Source organism: Eschscholzia californica, unplaced genomic scaffold (genome assembly GCF_041429995.1).
Source record: "Eschscholzia californica isolate CP2 unplaced genomic scaffold, dmEscCali1.0.p SCAF_1, whole genome shotgun sequence".
NCBI lineage: Eukaryota > Viridiplantae > Streptophyta > Magnoliopsida > Ranunculales > Papaveraceae > Eschscholzia > Eschscholzia californica.
Genome location: NW_028238198.1, coordinates 10,822,182 through 10,841,996, shown reverse-complemented (window position 1 = coordinate 10,841,996; position 19,815 = coordinate 10,822,182). Strand labels below are relative to the sequence as shown.

The 19,815-nt window shown below is 34.2% G+C and overlaps 4 protein-coding genes across 4 annotated transcripts; 2 read left to right on the top strand and 2 right to left on the bottom strand.

The window, feature by feature from the left end:
• Window positions 1-334: 334 nt before the first annotated feature.
• Window positions 335-1,566, top strand: LOC147564061 (uncharacterized). Its single transcript, XM_086642984.1, has 2 exons — window positions 335-822; window positions 1,144-1,566. Exons 1-2 carry the CDS (start codon window positions 569-571, stop codon window positions 1,499-1,501), a joined length of 612 nt encoding a protein of 203 aa, XP_086499110.1. The 5' UTR covers window positions 335-568; the 3' UTR covers window positions 1,502-1,566.
• Window positions 1,567-1,784: 218 nt separating this feature from the next.
• Window positions 1,785-3,905, bottom strand: LOC147564060 (Pentatricopeptide repeat (PPR-like) superfamily protein). The gene has a single exon (XM_086642976.1). The coding sequence runs from the start codon at window positions 3,871-3,873 to the stop codon at window positions 1,999-2,001; it is 1,875 nt and encodes a 624-aa protein (XP_086499102.1). The 5' UTR covers window positions 3,874-3,905; the 3' UTR covers window positions 1,785-1,998.
• A 619-nt stretch (window positions 3,906-4,524) lies between these two features.
• DJ1D (Class I glutamine amidotransferase-like superfamily protein) lies at window positions 4,525-7,609 on the bottom strand. Its single transcript, XM_086642982.1, has 4 exons — window positions 7,271-7,609; window positions 6,464-6,904; window positions 5,563-5,925; window positions 4,525-4,984 (listed from the first exon to the last, which is right to left on the bottom strand). The coding sequence occupies exons 1-4, from the start codon at window positions 7,436-7,438 to the stop codon at window positions 4,796-4,798; spliced, it is 1,161 nt and encodes a 386-aa protein (XP_086499108.1). The 5' UTR covers window positions 7,439-7,609; the 3' UTR covers window positions 4,525-4,795.
• A 3,311-nt stretch (window positions 7,610-10,920) lies between these two features.
• LOC147564058 (uncharacterized) lies at window positions 10,921-13,768 on the top strand. The gene is made up of 5 exons (XM_086665392.1): window positions 10,921-11,074; window positions 11,318-12,106; window positions 12,197-12,334; window positions 12,507-12,921; window positions 13,078-13,768. Exons 2-5 carry the CDS (start codon window positions 12,038-12,040, stop codon window positions 13,488-13,490), a joined length of 1,035 nt encoding a protein of 344 aa, XP_086521518.1. The 5' UTR covers window positions 10,921-11,074; window positions 11,318-12,037; the 3' UTR covers window positions 13,491-13,768.
• Window positions 13,769-19,815: the final 6,047 nt, after the last annotated feature.

The window sequence follows — 19,815 nt, the reverse complement described above, 5'->3', positions numbered from 1 at the left end:
TGATCCATGCAAGGGAATTAGAGACAAAGCGTGCAACCTTCCTATAATCCTATGTGAATGTGAACCATGACACTGCCTTGGTGGGTCAAAAAGAGAAATATGCATTGGTGGGTCCAAACTCCAAAGGGAGGAAAAACACACTTGTTATACAAAAAAGGTGTGATAATTTCATCAAAAAAAAAAAGGTGTAATAAAATCTGGTCCATAATGTAGTAGGATATTCTATCACTTAAAAAGTAATTAGTTGATGAGGATGAATTAATTTGAAAAGGATAGATCAATCTTATCCTTTTACATTTCATCACATTGTACAATGGGTGGGTGTATTTGATTCATGACTAACCAATTGAAAAAAAAAGGCTACCTATAACTAGATAACTTAGAATCCAATCACCCAAATTCTATGTACACTTCCCATATATGTAGCCTTCCAAAGCCTTCACATTTTGTATGAAAATTAAGTTTGGTTGAGAGTTTAGTCATCTTGATCTAGTTTTTAGGTTTCCTTGTAAACGGATGGTGGATTGGTGTGAAGAGTTGAAGTATAATTATCATTATCAAAGGAAGAATGGGTTGTTCTTCTTTAATCAATCAACAAAACAACCATGGGATCATGGAGGATCATAATCAAGAACAACAAAATGATCATAGTGATCTTTATTCATCTTCATCAAACAATTCAAGTACTTCTACTTTGTCTGATTTAGTGGAAGATGCAACATCAAATGGTCATAGCCATCATCTTCAACAACTTGGTTCTAGTAGTACTAGTAATAGCCCTTTACATGAGATGTCTTCTCTCTTCCAACACCTTCCCCTCAAGTAATAACTCTCTCTCTCTCTCTCTCTCTCTCTCATTACTTGTAGAATTTAAATCTTTTGAGTATACATTGCTTTAGTCATGTCACAACCAAAATCGAGGTTATTTCAGACAACGAGATTTAACTTCGACTTACTGTGTCTGATTAATGAATTCAAAATCAATCAAAATCAATCATACAAATGATTACGTGCACTCTTCACAAAGAAAAAACTATTTTAAAATTATGACTCTTATTAATTCAAATCTCAATTTATATTCTAGATATGGAAAAAAAACACTAGTAGAATATGTATTTTAATTTGGTTTGTTTGTTATAATAGGAGAGGGTTATCAAAGCATTTCCAAGGGAAGTCACAATCATTCACATCCTTGAGTGAAGTAAGAAGCTTAGAAGACTTGGCAAAGCCTGAAAATCCATACAAGAAGTTGAAAACATTGAAGGGTTATTGTGCTGATCACAAAGACAAAGTTAATTCTTCGTCCTTTTCAAGAACTTGTTCATCAAAACCTACAAATCTCATTTCATCATCACCAAAGAAGAATTCAATGTCAAGGGGTTCATATTGTTCTTCATCTACTCTAATTAGCCATGCAAATGAATGTGGTAATAGTAGTAATAGTAGGTTGTTGTTTGGTAATAAACCCCCAATTTCTCCACAAAAAGCTACTACTTACTAAGGTCTGGTTTGTATAAAAGGTTATACTGTATAAGCAAGATCTTATATAATTGGATTTCTAGAAAATATGATACTTTGTAAGAGTGATCTAAATCAATTCCAGTCATTGTTAAGATAACAAACTAATTGGGTTTGTATCGAATGGGTAAAATAGTTCGTGAAAACGTCATTTTAGTGAAGCTTAGGAGTCAAAGAGTTTATTAGTCAAAATATGAAGACTAACGGGGAATCAGTCAAAATATGACACCCCAATGAATTAGTCGAATGAAAGAGAAACATAGATCTAGCTTTAGTACTAATCAATATAAAATGAGCTCTACTGTCACGAACTTAACCAATAAGCTCTCCAGGCTGAGCCTAATCAACTTCATTTTGGATTTATATAAGACAATGTTCTTCCTTTACAGAATCAATGGGAACAGAGTTCGTTCTAACACGAAGAAAGTAGAACAAAACCAGTAAAAGAGCCGAAGAGTCGTTCTTCCTTTACCGAGACAACTACTGAACCGAATTAACTGATTGGACCACACGTTGAGGTTTCATTTTCGGAACATCTATCGAACCAAAACTCTCTTCGAACCGTTTTGCTTGAATTTGTAAACCAGCATCCCTCAAAGCATACATAGCTGATTTATATAACCTCAAATCTAGTCCAGTCCCATCCATCTTCATATCCTGTAAGAGTTTGAGCAATTCATCAATCCTACTAGTCTTTGAGAATACTCCTACCATAATTCCTGCCATTGCTCTATCAATCAAACCTCCATTCATTCTATATTCCTTATAGTACTTCATACATTCATCAAATTCTCGAGCTTTACTATACGCGTTAATTATACACGTATAACTAACTTTATCCGGAGCTATTTTTCGACGTTTCATCTCTTTCCATGTCTTCTCAACTTGTCTTAAATTGTTCACTTTTCCATGCATATCCATTAATGAATTATATACCCAAACATTTGGTTCACATCCTCTTTCTTTCATTTTAGCTACAATTTTCATGGCATCTCTTATTCTCCCAATCTTTCCATACATTGAAACCATACTTGAGTAAGCAACTACACATTTAACAAAACCCTTATTTTCCATTTCAGTAAACACTAACTCTGCTTTTTCATAGAACTCTAATCTACAATAAACATTTATAATTGAAGCATAAGTTACTTGACCTGGTTCGTACCCGGATGAGATTAAACCTTCATAAACCCTAATTGCTTCACCAAGACCCCTTTTCTTTGAATACCCATTAATGATAGCACAAAAAATACAATCTGAAACCCTAATATTTATCTCCTTCATTGTTTGAACAATCTCTAATGTCTTCTCCATTAATCCTTCTTCTACATACATTAATACAAGTTTCAAGAACAAAGCAGGATCTTTTACCAATTTCTTCTCATTTGCTTCTTTAAATAGTTCCTCTGCTACTTTAACTTCTCGAATTTTCGCAAACGAACAAATCAATGATGAATAAATTAATGAATCCTCTGTTATTCCTTTACTTTTCATTTCTCTAAATAAATCTAGGGCTTCAAAAGCTCTTCCTGATTTTCCTAAAGAACTGAATAAAATCAAGTAAATTTGACTTGAATTTGGATAACAATCTAGGTTTTGACTCTGAAATTCATGAAATAGAGATAAAACTTCCTCTGTTTTACCAATTCTGTAATAAGCATCCATGATTTGAATATAACAATCACAATCAAGTAAAACCCTAGCTGATTTCATCTGATTATATACAGTAATTGTACTACTATACATATGAAGCTTGTTATAACCTTTCATGGCTGTTTCAAATGCAGAAACAGCAATTTCTTCTTCAGATTGAAAAATTTCAAGCAAGAACTCTACAATTTTGAATTTTCTTGCTCTAACACAACTACTTAACAATTTCGAACAAGTATATCGATCAGGAAGTAACTTAAATTTCTTAAAATCAAGAATGAGCAACTGAATTGAATCCCATTGTTTATGTCTAAGTAAATACCTGATTAGATTCTTGAATATCAATTGATCTGGTCGAAATTCGATTCGTTCTTTAGCTTTTTGGTAGTAATCAAAACAGAGAGGTTCAGTTTGAGGATCTTTACAGAGATTACACAAAAACTCATTCAAATTATTTTGGTCTAATTTTAAAGAATCTTGAAGGTTTGGGTCAAATTGAAAATTGGGTAGATGATCATTTGTTGAAGATTCTTCTAAGAGTGGGGAAGGAGAATTGGAAGAGTTAACAAAGAGAAATGGACGAGTTGAACAAGGGAGAGATAGAAAGGAGATGAAATTTGATGAGGAAATTAGGGTTTTGGTGAGTGATTCTTTACTGGAATGGGTGGAAGTTATGAACCACTCAGAAGTTTTTGGAAGAGCCATTAGAGAGAGAGAAGAAGATGTTTGGATGTGGTTATATATATACCTTATCCCATTTGAATCTTTTTCACTAGAAGTGTATCAAAGGAACCACTAAATAGGTGACAGGTGGAACATGTAAGAGATTAGAATTTTTATTCCAAAATGTTTGGCAAAAGTCCTTTGATTTTGATTTGTTTAACTTACCCCCAAACAAAATGCATAACTTGAAGATGCCCCATTTCTAATTGGTAATGGGACAGACCCAGTTACCCACTGTGACACCAATGGAAAGTGGAAACCATGTTCATTTGTGAAGCAAACTGTATTCCTCTAGTCTTTCTTCTTTATCATCATCTTCAAATCCTTTGTCATCTCTATCTATCGCCATTTTTCTCTATAACATTAAGAATTTGAAAAAGATGAAGAAAGATACTGGAATGATGCAAAAGGAATCTGAAGATAAGAAAAATTTGATGATAAAGTAGGAGGATTTGAAGATGAATGGGTAAGATTTTGGAAGGGTATTTTAATCACACACTAATAAATTTAACTGATTTCTTACGGTTGGACGGCACAAGTCTAATTTCCATATTCACCCCCAAGGAAGAGTAGTTATTGTCGAACTTGTGATTGGTGATGATGTATATCAAAATGATGAAGTAACAAAAACCATTTCAGAACTCAAAGTCAAACTTGGATGATGAAGAAACTACAATCATACAACCATAGTAAAGCCGCCTTCGGTGGCATTGATCATACAAACACTAACCTAGATTCTCCCCCATAGTTGTTTACATATTGATAAGTGTGAAAAGTAACAACACAAACCAACTAATCTTATTTGAAGAGTTACATAAGTGGAAGGGAAAACTGTTTATGGGTTTCATCTGCAGATACAAACATGACATGACCTTAAGAAGTTGATGAAATCTCTCGCCTATCTTTAAAAAGATACCTTGATATCAAGCAATGCCATCAATTGGGCGACGAACTGAGGGTGTCCAGGCCAAGCTGCTCCTGTCACCAAATTGCCGTCCGTGAAGCAGCTGTCTATTGGATCAGGTGCTAACCATGTTGCTCCTGCCAATACCACATTCAGCTTTACTGCTGGATACGCCGTGCACTTCCTTCCCTGCATTGGATTTCCAGATAAAACAAGTGTAAGAAACATGTCACTACTGAAGGCTTAAACCATTAATCATAAGGAAAATTCTGTAGGCACCTCTTATATGGCTCTTAAACGGCGGGTGCCTTTGACTTGGGTCAATGGGGCAGCCAAGTGAGGTGAACGCTGACTGGACGGAGCCCAAGCTCCGTCCAAATTAACCTTTAATGGAGATGGACTTCAAAGTCAAAGGTACTCAGAGATGCCAATAGCCAATCAGGGGGTCCCTAGACCACCTCAGACAAATTTTTCACCAAATGAGCCTCCCGAGCGGTCGAACTCCAACTTATAAAACCCAGATGGAATTTAAGTTGGGGAAGTCGTGTTAATTCATGCAAACCTAGTCAGTAAGAATGATAAACTAAACAACTTAGTCTCAGCCAATTATATAGGGCGATCTTTCCTAATCCACACTACGTAAGAGTCTAAATTGCATTCCACTTTGCATATTGAATCACCATTACCATCTAAGAAACATCATACGGTGTATATCTTACCTACTTGAGCGAGTAGCAGGAAGGCTTTAAGAGATTAAAAAAGATTACCTTCAGAACACCAGCAGCTGATAGAATTTGTTGCCCATGGCAGATGGAAGCAACAGGCTTTCCTTCATTCATGAAATGCTTCACCAAGGTAAGTACTTTCTCATCCAATGCAAGGTACTCTGGAGCTCGGCCACCAGGAATAACGAGTGCATCATAACTAGAATAGTCTAGACCTTTGAAGCTTGCTGTCAGAGTGAAATCATGACCTGGCTTCTCGCTGTAAGTCTGATCACCTTCAAAATCATGGATAGCTGTTGGGCAAGTATCCCCTGCTTCCTTTTTAGGGCAAACTGCATCGACATGGCAACCAAGAGCTTGCAATGACTGAAATGGTACCTGAACCTCATAATCCTCCATGAAGTCCTGTAATATTTGCACCAGAAATGCAACTAATCCTCAAAAATATCTCAGAAGACTGAACATAATAGTGGGTTCGCATGAAATAAAGGTAGTATTCGGAGATGCCTTTTTTTGCGTTACAGTTATTTAAATATGTGGGGAGTGTTTAGTACCCGAGAAAGTGAACATTTCAATAATGAGTTCTGTTTCGCTACATCATTACCCGTTTCAGGAGGATCCCTTTGATCTCACAGTTCCACATTATTGTAAACCTTGTAAGAAGGCTCTCAACGCAAAATAACAACTAGACTCGAGTATAAGTATTAATACAGAATATGTTTAGCTCATGGTACAAAATTTCAGTATATTTCAAAGAAGTGAATTAAAATTTTCCATGTCGGACGCAACCGATACAGTTTGATCTGAACCGATAACTTCAAAAAGCCAAAAACCTAAGCCCGCTCTAGTAGCAGCTGATCCAAGCTTAAAGAAGAGTTTATAATTTATTTTATAATAACAAAACGTTTCATTCTTTAAATACCATACAGAAATTTGCACTTACCCCACAAAGGAACAAAATCTTCTTATCTGAACCAGAAACAGTGCCTCCAAGTGCTTTCACAAAAAGCAGAATAAACTCAGGGTGTCCTTCATATGTTGCCGCAGTTATAAGATTACCATCTGCAACACACGCGGACATTGTTTGTGCTTCAACCCATTCAGAACCTGCAGCAACGAGCACAGGCTTCACAGCAGGAAATGCCGTGCACCTCCGTCCTTTCACCAATCCTGCAGCAGCCAAGATCAACTGCCCATGGCAAATAGACGCAATTGGCTTTCCAGAATCACTGAATTTGCTGACCAAGTTCAGAACAGATTCATCGAGAGCAAGATATTCGGGAGCCCTTCCTCCTGGGATAACTAATCCGTCATACTTGCTCACTTCAAGTTCATCAAACGTAGCATTCAGTGTGAAATTGTGACCTCGTGACTCACTATAAGTCTGTAATCACCAAAAAAATTAAATGACCATCAAACAACATTCACTAATTGTATAATTCGCAACTTGTCATCTGATATTATACACAATTCAGGGCAAAAAGAAAAGACACATTTCCCACACTAGGTTTTAGAGTCTAAGCTATACAATTTTGTGTGTATTTCTGAATTCTAGACCTAAATCAGAAATTCATATAGTAACGGTGACTATCCAAAATCAGTTTGAGTAAATATCCATGGAGATGATCGGCCACTTCAAAACCTACCAGAATCTGACTCAATTCGAGTTAAACAAATTAAAGATTCTTAACTAAATAAGGCAAAACTTTGAGAAAGAGGGAGAGAGAGATAGGGGAAATTAGATAGAAACCTGATGGGAAGAAAGTTGATGAACGGCGGTGCGACAAGAATCGCCGGCTTTCTTACCGGGACAAGCAGCGTCAACGGAGATACCGTAAGCTAGCAGAGATTGGAATGGAACCATAACCTCGTAATCTTCCATGTAATCACCGCAAAGAATCAGGACATTTTTCCCCATTTTTAGTTTCTAGAGAGAGAAACAGTTCAGTGATGAGAGAGAGAGAGAGGTTAGTAGAGTGGAGAAGAAGATGGGATAATCAAAAACTGATTTTTGTGAAGTCAATTGTTGTTTTTTTTTTTTTTTTTTTTTTGAAAGCCTTTCATTGAATAAAACAGGGAGTCCAAGTACAATACAAAGAGGACTAAACGAAACTTTAACAGAAAGGGGCTGAACTCAAAGTAGCCGAAATTATGGACTTAAGATAGAATGCGCTAAGTCATGCGCTGCTGTGTTACATTCTCGACCCGCAAATTGGATTGTTACGTGGGTGGGACGGAGTCTTCCACGTGTATGGTGGATTTCGTTGGTTATTCTCCAAGGGAACTCTTGATTAATTGTCATCCGATAAGAAAGTAACTAGGATTTTGGAGTCAGATTCCACTACAAAGGAGGCACCTCCTAATTCTTCAGCCAAATCTAATCCTGCTTCCACCGCCATTAGCTCACTATGTAAGGCAGATTTAAGGGTGAAGATCTTTGTTCTGGTTCCCACAATAGTTCTTTCATGATTATTGTTGTGAAGTTGTATGTCTTACACTGCCTTCGCCTTCATGGGTGGGCCGTGGGCAGATAAAACTTTTGGTTCAACCCACTAAACTATTAAACTTTTTTGTGTTATTAGATCCCAAAGAATCTTTATATTTGGGATTATCAAGGTAAAAAAGTAATGTAATTGGACTTTAGGTGATAGTTATTTAGACTTCAGGTCATAATTTAGTTGGCTTTTAAGTCTGTTCTTGTTAAATTTGGTAGTATTGTGCTTATCACATCTTTGATGTATCAGCGCCATTGCTCATTGTAATGACTATCATTCATCGTAGACCATTTCAAAAAAAAAAATCTTTATATTGATTGGCATTGATACGTTATAATTAATATACACTACATAATAAATTTGAATAAACACATAACGGCTACAGGAAATTGGGCCGAAGGCCCAATTTTTTGTTTTTTTGTCAAAAAGAAATCTCATCTTTATATAACTTTTCAAAATGTTCTTGAAGGACAATTTTGTAGGCACTCGCATTTTCAAGGTCAAAAATACCCTTTGTGTGATGAAAAATACCAAAAAAATCAATTTTTTCATAAATTATGAAGTTTTTTTTTACATAAAGTTTGCATTGGATTACATTGTCAATGGTGACAGTGTGACCAATCTGAAAGGCTTTGGCTTGAATGCCTCATGAAAACTAGCCATTCGAGTATATACACTTAGAGATTGAACAATGTTTTTTTGGTTAATTTTGTTTTGACCCCTATTTGTGACCAACTTGCTATTGCATCCCTGTAAGTGTTCCACGGTTCGATTTGGCCCCTAACGACAATTTCACGGGCCAAAGTGGAATTAATTCCCAAAAACATTAGAAACAAAGCCACCTCATAATCTTTTCCAACCAAAGTCGGCGGCAAACCTAATTTTTCGACGACCTTCAAATTTAAAAAAGAAATTATTTTTTTAACTCTCATTTGTCGGAGATAGATAGAGAGAAGAAAGAAGTGAGAGGAAGAAGAAGAATTTTTTTTTTTTAAAGTTTGAAGGTCGTCAAAAAATTTGGACGGTGGGCAACATTCGACGGAGAAGATGATGAGGTGGCGAAATTGATGGAGTGGAGTAGAGAGGGAAAGATGAGGTGGCTTTAGGGCCTCTTTGATACTTTAGAAAGTCTAAATAAGACAAACAACCTTTTTTTGATGGGAAAGGAATCAGTTGTATACATACTTGAATTGAACTTTAAAGTGTTTGATAGGCTAATAAGAAGAGGGTGAGTGCCTTTAAAATGTCATGACATCTTCTTATTTTATACCAATTCACTAGGGTGCCTATAGAAGATTCGTCACCATCTTCCCTCTAGAAAATTCAGCATCATTTTCTTCATGCTGTTAGCAGAGAATGAAGCTAAAAATGCTAGGGAAGTTTTATAAGGCCTCCCCAATTTTGTTAAAAGGCCTCCCCATGAACCATTTTACTTACTAAATTATCACTGAGGGGAAGCCTTTTAACAAAAATGAGGGGGCCCTATAAAATCTCCCAAAATGTTATACTTCGGATTGAGGAAAGATAAGTTGGTATAATGATTAATCAATACTCCCTGGTTGGATCTTCCAAAACATAAGTTGGTATAGTGATTAATCAATTGAGAAAACATAACTTTTGAATGAGGAAACATCATCCATCTTGAGAATCATCTTGGATTTAGCTATGATGTTCTTCCTCCCAATTGATCTTTCAAATTCCACGACTTTGCTTCTTCTGCTTCAATTGATTAGAGAGAGGGAGAGAGAGAGAGTTCAGACTTTTCCATTTTTTAGGTGTGGTAGTGTATGTGACAAAGAGAGAAAGGGACCGTAACATAAGAGGGTAAGAAAACAACTTTCTTATGTATTAGGTGGGAAATTTTCTTCGATCTTTTTCCCACTTATTTTTACCATGGGAATTCGATTTTCCCAACCTATTTTCTAACGTAACAAACGGACTCTTAATGTTTGTAAAATTTTAGGGAATTAATTCCACTTTTTCTCTGAAGATTTTTTCTAGAGTCCATGGGTATATAGACCAAAATTAATTTGATAATAGGTCTATAGACCATTCTTCTTAGATTATGGATTTTTGGTCCTTTTACAAGAAGGGTATAAAGTATGGATAATTTATTCTGTAATACCAAATGTATCCCAAATCAAAAAACCCCGGGTTTTTTGAATTTACGAGGGTTTTAGGAAACTTTCCCAAAACCCGTAGGCGTTATTTGTGGGGGTCTATATTCGGCCGAAACAGATTGGATTACAATCTTCATAAATACACTTTCTCTCTCTACACCTTCTCGTTTTGGGTTTTAAAGAAAATCATCCGGATTTGTCGAAGAATTACCCTAGATAGATCGTTGGAAACAGAAAGTTTGCATCCTTTCATCTTCTCCATTCATCTTTTTCATTGAAGAACCTCTTCAGGTGAAAAGGTAAGCTGGTTCATAAACCCCTTTTCGTTATGAAATAGATTTAAATCGAAACGTGAGGTTCTTTTCGTTGAAATCATTATAAATAGTTGTTGCATGTCATTTTAACTTACTATTGAAGAGGATTTGTTGATTTTGGTAAAGATTTCTCTGTAAATAGGAAGTTTCTTTTCGGTTTAATGGAGATTCAAACAGATTTAGGGTTTTTTCGTTCGTTCTTATTTTAAAAAAAGGGGTACAAAATCGATTTTGTTTCATGAATAATAGATCTTTAGATGTTTTTGAAGATACTCTCGAAATTAAAATCTTTAGTTTTACTTGAAAAACCTAAATCTTCTTTTTAAACTTTTATTTCTGTTTCATAATAAGATACCTTTGTGTTAAAAAAAACATATAATTTATGGAAAATGGAACCATTATTTTTGATTTAGGGTTTAATGAATTTTTTGATCTTGGTTTAGGGTTTAATGAAAAGGTTGTTTATTGCAGCAAAAGGTTGAATATGGCACCTAAAGGTAAATCTAAATCGAATGTTACTGAAGAAACAAGCACATTAAGAAGGAGTCCAATGAAAAGAAAGGCCACTGTTGAAGAAGTAGTTGTTAAGAAGAAATCAAAAACTAAAGAAACATCAGTATCTGAGGTAATGTATTTGGAATATGATATAATTTATTGATATTGTGAAGCTACATTGATAAATTATGATTAATTTACATATATGTGTTGATCTTTTAACAGTTTATGGCTTGTTGTATATACAAATTTGTGATATACATTAAAATATTCATTCTGTATATAGGATTTTTCGTCCTGTTAGGTAAAGTATTCGTACTTTACATGATTTATGTTATAGTTTACAATTGTGTTTTTTTGTAATATTTTGCAGGCTGGTGGTAGTTCTAAAAGTTTGAAGTTGAAGGACAAAGGAAGCTCTAGTAGGTGGGTTGATATAGTAGGGGAACAGAAACTAATACCGGAGCAAAAGACATCGGCACTATTCAGATACACCCTTAGCAAACCAATTGAGTTGATCAATAGCATCCGTTCCTATATGACGGAAGAAATGAAGGAGGAGATAAGCAAAACTCCTTTCAGTCAATTGTTTGATGCTATGGCAGAAGGTACAATATTAAGGGAGAATTATACTAGTCGTCCAACAATTGCCATTTTGGATGTTCTTTGTCGATATAAAAAATCGTCAAAGAAATTTGTTATTGGGGGTATTGAGATAAAATTCAAACCTGAAGATGTATCTTTATTGTTGGGAATGCCCATGGAGGGTTCTGAATATGAGGCATTCCCTAAGAAAAATGATCTAGATCCTATGAAGTGTGCGTTCTTGACCAAGTATTTCAAGGAAACACTTGAAGCATCAAGAAACAAAAATATGGGTCTTTCAAGTGCTGTTGTTGGGAATGCACTTCAAAAATGCGTGAGGAACAGTGAACCAGCAATAGAATTTGTTGGTCTTCTAATTATGATGTTTTCGGCGAGCTTCCTGTTTGCCACTTTGGCTGGTTTCACTGTATTGCCTAGCATTTATAAGAACATTCAGTCTAGAAGAGCAATCAACAGGGTGTCATGACCAAGAGCCATACACTCATATATGATGGAAACGATCGACAAACATTCAGAAGACCCAACCAAAGCATCTGGTTGCTTGTTACTTTTGCCTGTGAGTAAATTTTTTACAACCCTCTGTTATATAAATTGCATATTATTTCATATAAAGTATGAATAATTTACATTTCTTATTTTCCTTTAGTTCTGGGTGTGCATGCATACTAATCTGTATCCGAAAAATTCACTGAATGCAACAAGATACCCAAGGTTCTTGAGGTGGTCTGTGGATGGATTTAGTAATGGGATGGAAAAAGATCTAGCTGCACTTGTACCTGAGGAGGTAAAATCAACTTTTTATCTGTACTTTCATTGATTGAAATTTAAATTCTTTACAAATGTGTAATATTTGTTTAAAAAGTATATGTAATTTATTATAAATTACATATACTTTCACAACGTTGTTGAATTCATTTACAGAACACTCTGTTATTTATGTAAATTTTTACATACAGGTTTATGAGGATGTTGTGGATGATGTGAGTGAAGAAGAGAAGGAACTGTTAAAGTTTACTGAAAAGGTAGTTGTGGAAATACCTTTTGAAGAACAGTTGAATAACTTGGAGATGATGGAAGCACTCAGTAGAGAAGTGAATAAACAAAGAGAAGAATTAAAGAAAAAGGATGAGGAACTTGAAAGATTGAGGAATGAAGTAATACAACTGAAGTTACTTTTAAAGTCGGAACAGAGGGATGAATCATTGATTCATAATGATTATAATGAAGGAATTGGTGGAGATAATGTGGAACAGAATGAGGAGGAAAATAATGTTGGGGATAAAGATAATGTCAATGATGAGAAGATTGATGGAGTACAACTTGATGATAAAGTTCAGGAAGAAGAAAATGTTGAAGAACAACAACATGAAGGTCATTAATTATAAATACTTATACTGAATTCATTTATAATTGATGGTAAATTATGCATACTTTACAGATACATTTATAGTCACAGGAAAAAATGATATATACTGTTTTGTAAATTTTATGACAAATGATTTTTTTTCACATGATTTTTGTTGTCAGATGATGATGGAAACGTGCCATGCACAGCCATTGTGTTGGTGCATAATGAGGAAGAGCAGAATTATAGTTCAACTCCCAATTTTGATTTGGGAATAGATTTCACAAATGCACCCGACTTCACCGACGTTGTTCAAGTTGCAAAAACCTATCAAGAGAATGCTGAAATAGATAGTCTGATAGATGATGACTTTGTCCAGACAACTCCAACCACAGTAAAGAAGAAGAGAACAAAATCAAAAGCTGTTAAGGGTGGATCGGACAAAACAGTTGATCCGGTTGAAACACCAAAACAGAATTCGCTTATTAAGAGAATCAAACAAGCTCCCAGAACAAGGAAACTCACTGAAAAGGCCGAGCCAAAAGAAAAGGCCGAGAAAGAAAAAAAAAGGAGATTGCGAAAAAGGAAGTTGTGAATGTTGAAGAATTGGATAAAAAGGGGAAGGGAGTTTCGATTGATGATGATGAACCACTTAGCAACTAGAAGAAGAGCAAAGTTTGGAAGAAAGTGAAAGATAATGAGAAGGGTCTGCTTGAGGAGTTTAACCAAGGAGTGAAGATGAAGTAATGAATTAGAAGTTTAATACTTGTCTATGTCTATGTTATGAAATGTTTTGTTGTTTGTGTTACATTATGATGATTGTAACAAACATAATCTGTTATCTCTAATATAATATAAATATTTTGCTATAAATTCAGTTTTTTAAACTAACAACAATTAACATGCAGAACAATTGTATGGGAATCAAATCTGACAAGTGATGTTAGAGGAAGAGAGGTGAATTGGCTTATGATGAACTGTGAAACCGATGCTCAGCTTATAAATTGGTGGTCAAAGCATCTATCTTCCAAAGTTTTAAAAGGGACTGGACAAGTGTTCGTTCTCGCTTCTGAATTATGGGTAAGTTTTAATTACAGAATTCATAATTTCATAATAGAAAAGTTTTTATCTGTATACATTACATATTTTCTAAAGATGAAAGGTTTAGAATGATTAGAAAAGTATGTATATTTTATTTAATATATGTATTGTCTGTCATAAATTATAAATACTTTATTGAAAAGTATTCGTATTGAATGATACAGTATGTTGTTTTTATTTGACAGACAATGATAAATTGCAAGTCAGCTCAGTCAAACATAGACCCCCACCTATCAGATCGGTTAATAAATGAGGCTGAAAGAGGGCTTATATCTTATATAGTTGCTCCAATGTGTCATTCGATGATTACAGATGTTAGTAGGGGTATTCATTGGACTTTGTTAGTATTTGATTACTTTGATCAGTCTTGGACCCATTACAACTCGTTATTCTTTGACACAAAGCTCCGTAAACAATGTGAAGAAAATGCTGCAAGATATGGACAATACATATTAGATGTGCTTCACAAAACTAAATATGTGAGTCCTGAATTTAAGAAAAAATGTAAGATTTCGAAGACGCCGTATGATCATCAACAAGGAGAAAAGTAAGTACAAAATATTTCACACTTTTGTGATTACTGTAATGCATACAGATAGTTATATAGTTTATAAATTATTTTGTGGTTACATAATAATTGTTATATCAATGATTGACAGTGCGGATTGTGGACTATTTGTTATGCTTCATATGGATTTAGTATTCATGAAACATTACAAATGGGGAGTACCGGATGAATACCTTGCGCACGATTGGATTGAATTAGCTCAGCGTAGAAGAGCAGAAGTGACGTACGAGGTATTGTATGAAACCAGAGATTTGTGGAAAAAAAACTTTAATATAGTTTAAATTAAAGTATGGTTTTATTTTTTGGATTTTAAAATAGTTGTAATGAATTATATTTGACAGTTTCAAGTATAAAATATTTGGATGGGAACTGTAATTTTTAATTAAAATATCATATTTGTTGAAAAAATGTATGAAATTTATCAAGTTTCTTCTTTTAATTTATGATACAAATATGAATAACGTGTTGATAAATAACGTTATATGTAAGACACATGTAAAACAAATGAAATAAAGTATGGACAACATGAAACAAAGTATGAAACTTTAACAATGAATAACAGTCAATTTATGAAACAAAACAACAACTTTTAAACAGAACAATTATGTGACTTTAAAGTCTATACATACTTTAACTAATTTGCACCAAATACATCAATTGTACTGTATTTGGTGTAATTGGTGTTCTTTAATATTAACCACATATGTTAGGCAAGGTTCATACCAAAACCGCTAAAGTATACCCTTTTGATAGAGAATAAAAATAGAATAGTGAAACAAAATGTAGGAAAAAAAGATTGAATGTTCATTAAATTATTTGGATTGAAAGTGTAATGTAACATATGTAAATACATCAAATGTTTGCCCTACATGTTTTGCGATTGTGGTAAGAAGGTTGCTTACACCTACCACATATCCTTAATTTTCTTGGCATATTTCCCGAGCTCTCGATTCGTACTGTTCTTGGACGACCTGGTCTACGACGAATCAACGGTGGGAGAATTTTGGTAGCTTCATAAAAAATCCTTGGTTCATCAACATTGGATATAGGCATTATATGTTCCTGGTAAGTCTTCACATAAGACTCCGTTGTCCAAATAGGATCGTAAAAACAATCTTGTTGGTCTTCAGACAAGCTTTTAATGCACAACATTGCGTGCTCACAAGGAACACCATCAACTTGCCACCTTCTACAAGTACAAGAAATCTGTAGAAGATTAACACAATGAGAAGGTTCTGAGTAAACCTCGAATATGAATGAGGCTGCCTGGGCAATATTACAAGTTGCAGCACTATCATATTTTGCTTTCAACAGATCAGTGATGGTTGGACACAAGAATGTCGTCCATTTTTTAGACAATTCGCATGTTGTGTTCATTTTGTTCATTATATGAATACGAATTGCCTCCAACATTGCTGTAATTGGTAGTCCACGAGCATGACGAATCTGATTGTTAAAGGATTCTGATAGTTGAGATGATATCGCTGTGTATCTGTATAAAAAAAAAGTATGTAAATTTTATTATATTTTTTTATAAAATGAAAATTATTTTTATAAAGAATAAATAATGTACAGAAAAGATGTATAACTGCTGTGCCAAGTACATGTTATTTGCATAACAAAGTCAGTACTTTATACGGTAAAGTACATAATGTTCTAAAAAAAAAAAATCAATATAGATAATGAAATGAATATACTATTTTATCTGATCGTACCTTATACCGGGAAAGAAAGCATCTGCCCAAGAAGAAGGGTCTAAGGATTGAAAAAATGCAGCAACTTTTGAACCACCCATCTGTATCATCTGGTTAACAGTTGCGTGATATTCAGACTCGGGAAGAGCTCTAGCAGCCTTGAAAATTAATGTTTGGAAGAATTTTGATTTTCTAGCTCCATTTGCCAATCTTAAATTCAGATTGTTCCTTAGATGCCAAACACAAAACGAATGGTGTGCTGTCGGAAAAATGTTCTTAACACCGTTGATTATACCGTTGTGACGGTCTGAAATAAAGATATAAGTCTTTTCCATATTCAGAGCATTGCGCAAAATGCCTTAGAAACCAGTCCCAATTTTGGTCATTCTCAACATCAACCACAGAATATGCTAACGGAAATAGACCTGTAATTTGAAAATATTAGAGTGAAAGTACTCTATATTTAAATATTTATCAAGGATACTACTGTAAAGTTTTCATAATTTATGGTATATTTAAATTAATGTACATAAATATAAAGTATGAAAATCTAAAAAAGCATATAAAATTGTAGGTAAAGTTTTCATAATTTGTTGTAAATATATAGTAATGTACACAGAAAAATGTAATATGATGTTGAAAAAAGAGGATACTTTTTATATTAAGTTTGATAAATTTAAGAATGTTCAGAATTTACCATTGTTACCGTCTTTAGCCACAGCAGCCAGTATGCACCCGTTAAAACGAGTTTTGCAAAAAGTCCCATCAACATATAAAACTGGTCGACAATATTGGAAGCCAACTATACAAGCATGTGGTGCAATGAAAATTCTTTTAAATCTCCGAGACACCTCGTCAACTTCAAGTTGTACTATGCTGTTTGGGTTGGTACGTGAAAAGGCATCAACATACCATCTAAGTTTTGCATAGAAATCTCCTTCTTGACCAAATGCTTCATTCATTGCTATTTTCTTCCCCTCGTAAGTGTAGTAATATGGAAGTTGGACAGCGTAATCTTTCAAGAAATCTTTCTTCAGACTTGCTGTGGAACGATCTGGACTTCTTGTAACCTCATCTAAAATAAGTTTCCCAACAAATGAACTGTTTATTTTTGGTTTCTTGTTCTTCTTAATGAAATCTTCACAGTCATGTTTCATTTCCATGTCTTTCAAAATAAACATAGATTCGCATTTCAATGGAGCACATCCATGTACTCTCCATTTGCAATCTTCAACAGGACATACAGCAGTTACCCGCTTCGAATCATTTTTAATAAATTTAAAATCATGGCCAGTATTTATACTATATTGCCGAAGAGCAAATCGAAAGGCTTTAGCACCCCCGGGAAATAATTGACCAGGTTCAGTAAACATTTTATCCCAACCATCGGATTTTAGTATCGTCTTCTTGCTTTGTAGTGATGAATCTGCTTGAATCTCCATCTGTTCTGTAAAACATAATATTAAATTATTTGATATTGATTTAATAATTATGGATATTTTTCAATACAGAAAAATTGTTAAGATACGTAAACAATTCAAACTGTACAGAACAAATTACGTACTTTGTTCTGTATGTATGAGAATAGCAGTCAATTGTAAAAAAAGTACGCATACTTTGTAGCTTGTAAAACTATAATTTATACCTATTACAAATTTTTTACAACACTATGTCAGAAAGTATGTATAATTTGTAATGTATTTTATATATGTACATGTTATTTACAACACCATATTAGTAAAAAGTATAAATAATGTAACATAAATTATACATAATGTATACTACAGACAAAGTGTTTTCCATACAGATCTGAGATTAAATAACTGGAATATAATACCCATCATTATCTGTACTATCAGTTCAATTTGATCTGAAGATAATCAAAGATGTGAAACATATAAATATTTGAATGAAAACATCAGATCTAGATTACATGGATTCAATAAAAATGAAACAGAAATATCAAATACATGAAAAAACACTTTAGTTATAGAAGATTACAGCAATACAGATTCATATTAAATGATATGAAAAAGATGATCATTTGATATTTATCAAATCTTCAATATGAATCGTTAAACTATAAGCCAATATACATAAGATTTTAAACCTGAATAGTTGTGGCTAGAATAAAGAGATAATCAGTAAAAACCCTAAATAACAATGGAGGTTGTGATGATAGCTCTTGATTGAATACTAATCAATGGAGTTTTTTACAGCTGGGCGAGAGTTTAATGAATGTTTAATGAAGATTTCATTTTTAGAGAGATAGTGGGAAAGTTACTGGATTTCGGTTACGGAATTATAGAGAGAGAGTTGTTAGTTACATAAAAAACGTGATTGGAGAGAGAAAGTTGAGATAAATATGGAGAGAAATCTAATACGGTTTAGAATGAAAATCACGATTAGATATTAAAAGAAGGTTAATATAGGTATTACATATATAATAAGTATTATATGGATTTGTGTAATCTCTCTAGATGACACTAAAAGGACCAGATATCTATTAAGATTATTATTTAGGTTTTCAAATCCTTTTTAGGATTATAGAGGATTAAATCTCCTATTAGGACCCTATTTTTGGCATATAGACTCAAAAATTATTTTTTCTATTCCCCAAAATGGTGGCTTTTTTCTTTAAATACAAAAAAAAAAACAGAAGTTGCATAATGGAACTCGCCACCTCTATATCACAAAACAAGTATCCGACCAACTAAGTTGCCTTGCTTTCGTGTTTGGTAACAACCTTCTCGCTATATACTCTGATTCTTTAAATTTTCTAGAGAATGGACCCATGGGAGAGGGAGGTCTGGTGCGACTGCACCTGCCGCACCTCCTCACCCACACCCCCTGGTACCCGAGTCCATTAGAGTCTGCGGGTTTCCGAACCCCAAAGGCAGGTTTAGCCTGACCGCTCCGACGAAATAAACGGAACGAGCTCGGGTTTTGAAGTGCTACTCGGCATCCCGTTCGAGCCCACCCGTTAATATTTACCCGACATAACCCGCTTAATAACGTCATCCATATATACGATAATACATATGTACATTGTATGTATGCTTGTTTGTATGTATAACATATATATAACACATAATTATACATTACTAGTTTACTACATATAAGTACGATGGTGGACTGGGGATGTGACGGTTGTATGGTAATGGTGACCGAAGTGATAAAACATGGCAGTAATTAGCCGGTGAAATAATGTATAAAGTAGATTTGTAATATTTTTTAAATATTTTAATTATATAACACATATATATATATATATACATATATTGTTGTATGAGGTGCCCTTTGAGGCTTTGACGAGACATTGTTAAGAGAAACTTAACAAAATTTCAGTCGATAAAAATTTAGATCCCATGGAAATAGAAATAATTTGGTCACTTCGACCGAGATATTTTAAAATTTTGGTGAAAACTCGATACTCGATCGCTCGATACTCGATCGCTCGATACTCGATCGCTCGATACTGGAGAAACCCGAGAGGTTTGATGGACTTGGACGGGTTTTGGATACAAGAATTTTGTAAATCACCCGGCCGATTAAGC

Bases quoted from the DNA above. Each gene is read 5' to 3' on its own strand.
- LOC147564061 (XM_086642984.1), top strand. From the start codon at position 569: ATGGGTTGTTCTTCTTTAATCAATCAACAAAACAACCATGGGATCATG. The intron at 823-1,143 runs GTAATAACTCTC...TTGTTATAATAG, and splicing joins TTCCAACACCTTCCCCTCAA to GAGAGGGTTATCAAAGCATT.
- LOC147564060 (XM_086642976.1), bottom strand. From the start codon at position 3,873: ATGGCTCTTCCAAAAACTTCTGAGTGGTTCATAACTTCCACCCATTCC.
- DJ1D (XM_086642982.1), bottom strand. From the start codon at position 7,438: ATGGGGAAAAATGTCCTGATTCTTTGCGGTGATTACATGGAAGATTAC. The intron at 5,926-6,463 runs GTAAGTGCAAAT...CAAATATTACAG, and splicing joins AGATTTTGTTCCTTTGTGGG to GACTTCATGGAGGATTATGA. The intron at 4,985-5,562 runs GTAATCTTTTTT...AATCCAATGCAG, and splicing joins CAGCTGCTGGTGTTCTGAAG to GGAAGGAAGTGCACGGCGTA.
- LOC147564058 (XM_086665392.1), top strand. From the start codon at position 12,038: ATGATGGAAACGATCGACAAACATTCAGAAGACCCAACCAAAGCATCT. The intron at 12,335-12,506 runs GTAAAATCAACT...TTTTACATACAG, and splicing joins CTGCACTTGTACCTGAGGAG to GTTTATGAGGATGTTGTGGA. The intron at 12,922-13,077 runs GTCATTAATTAT...TTTTGTTGTCAG, and splicing joins TGAAGAACAACAACATGAAG to ATGATGATGGAAACGTGCCA.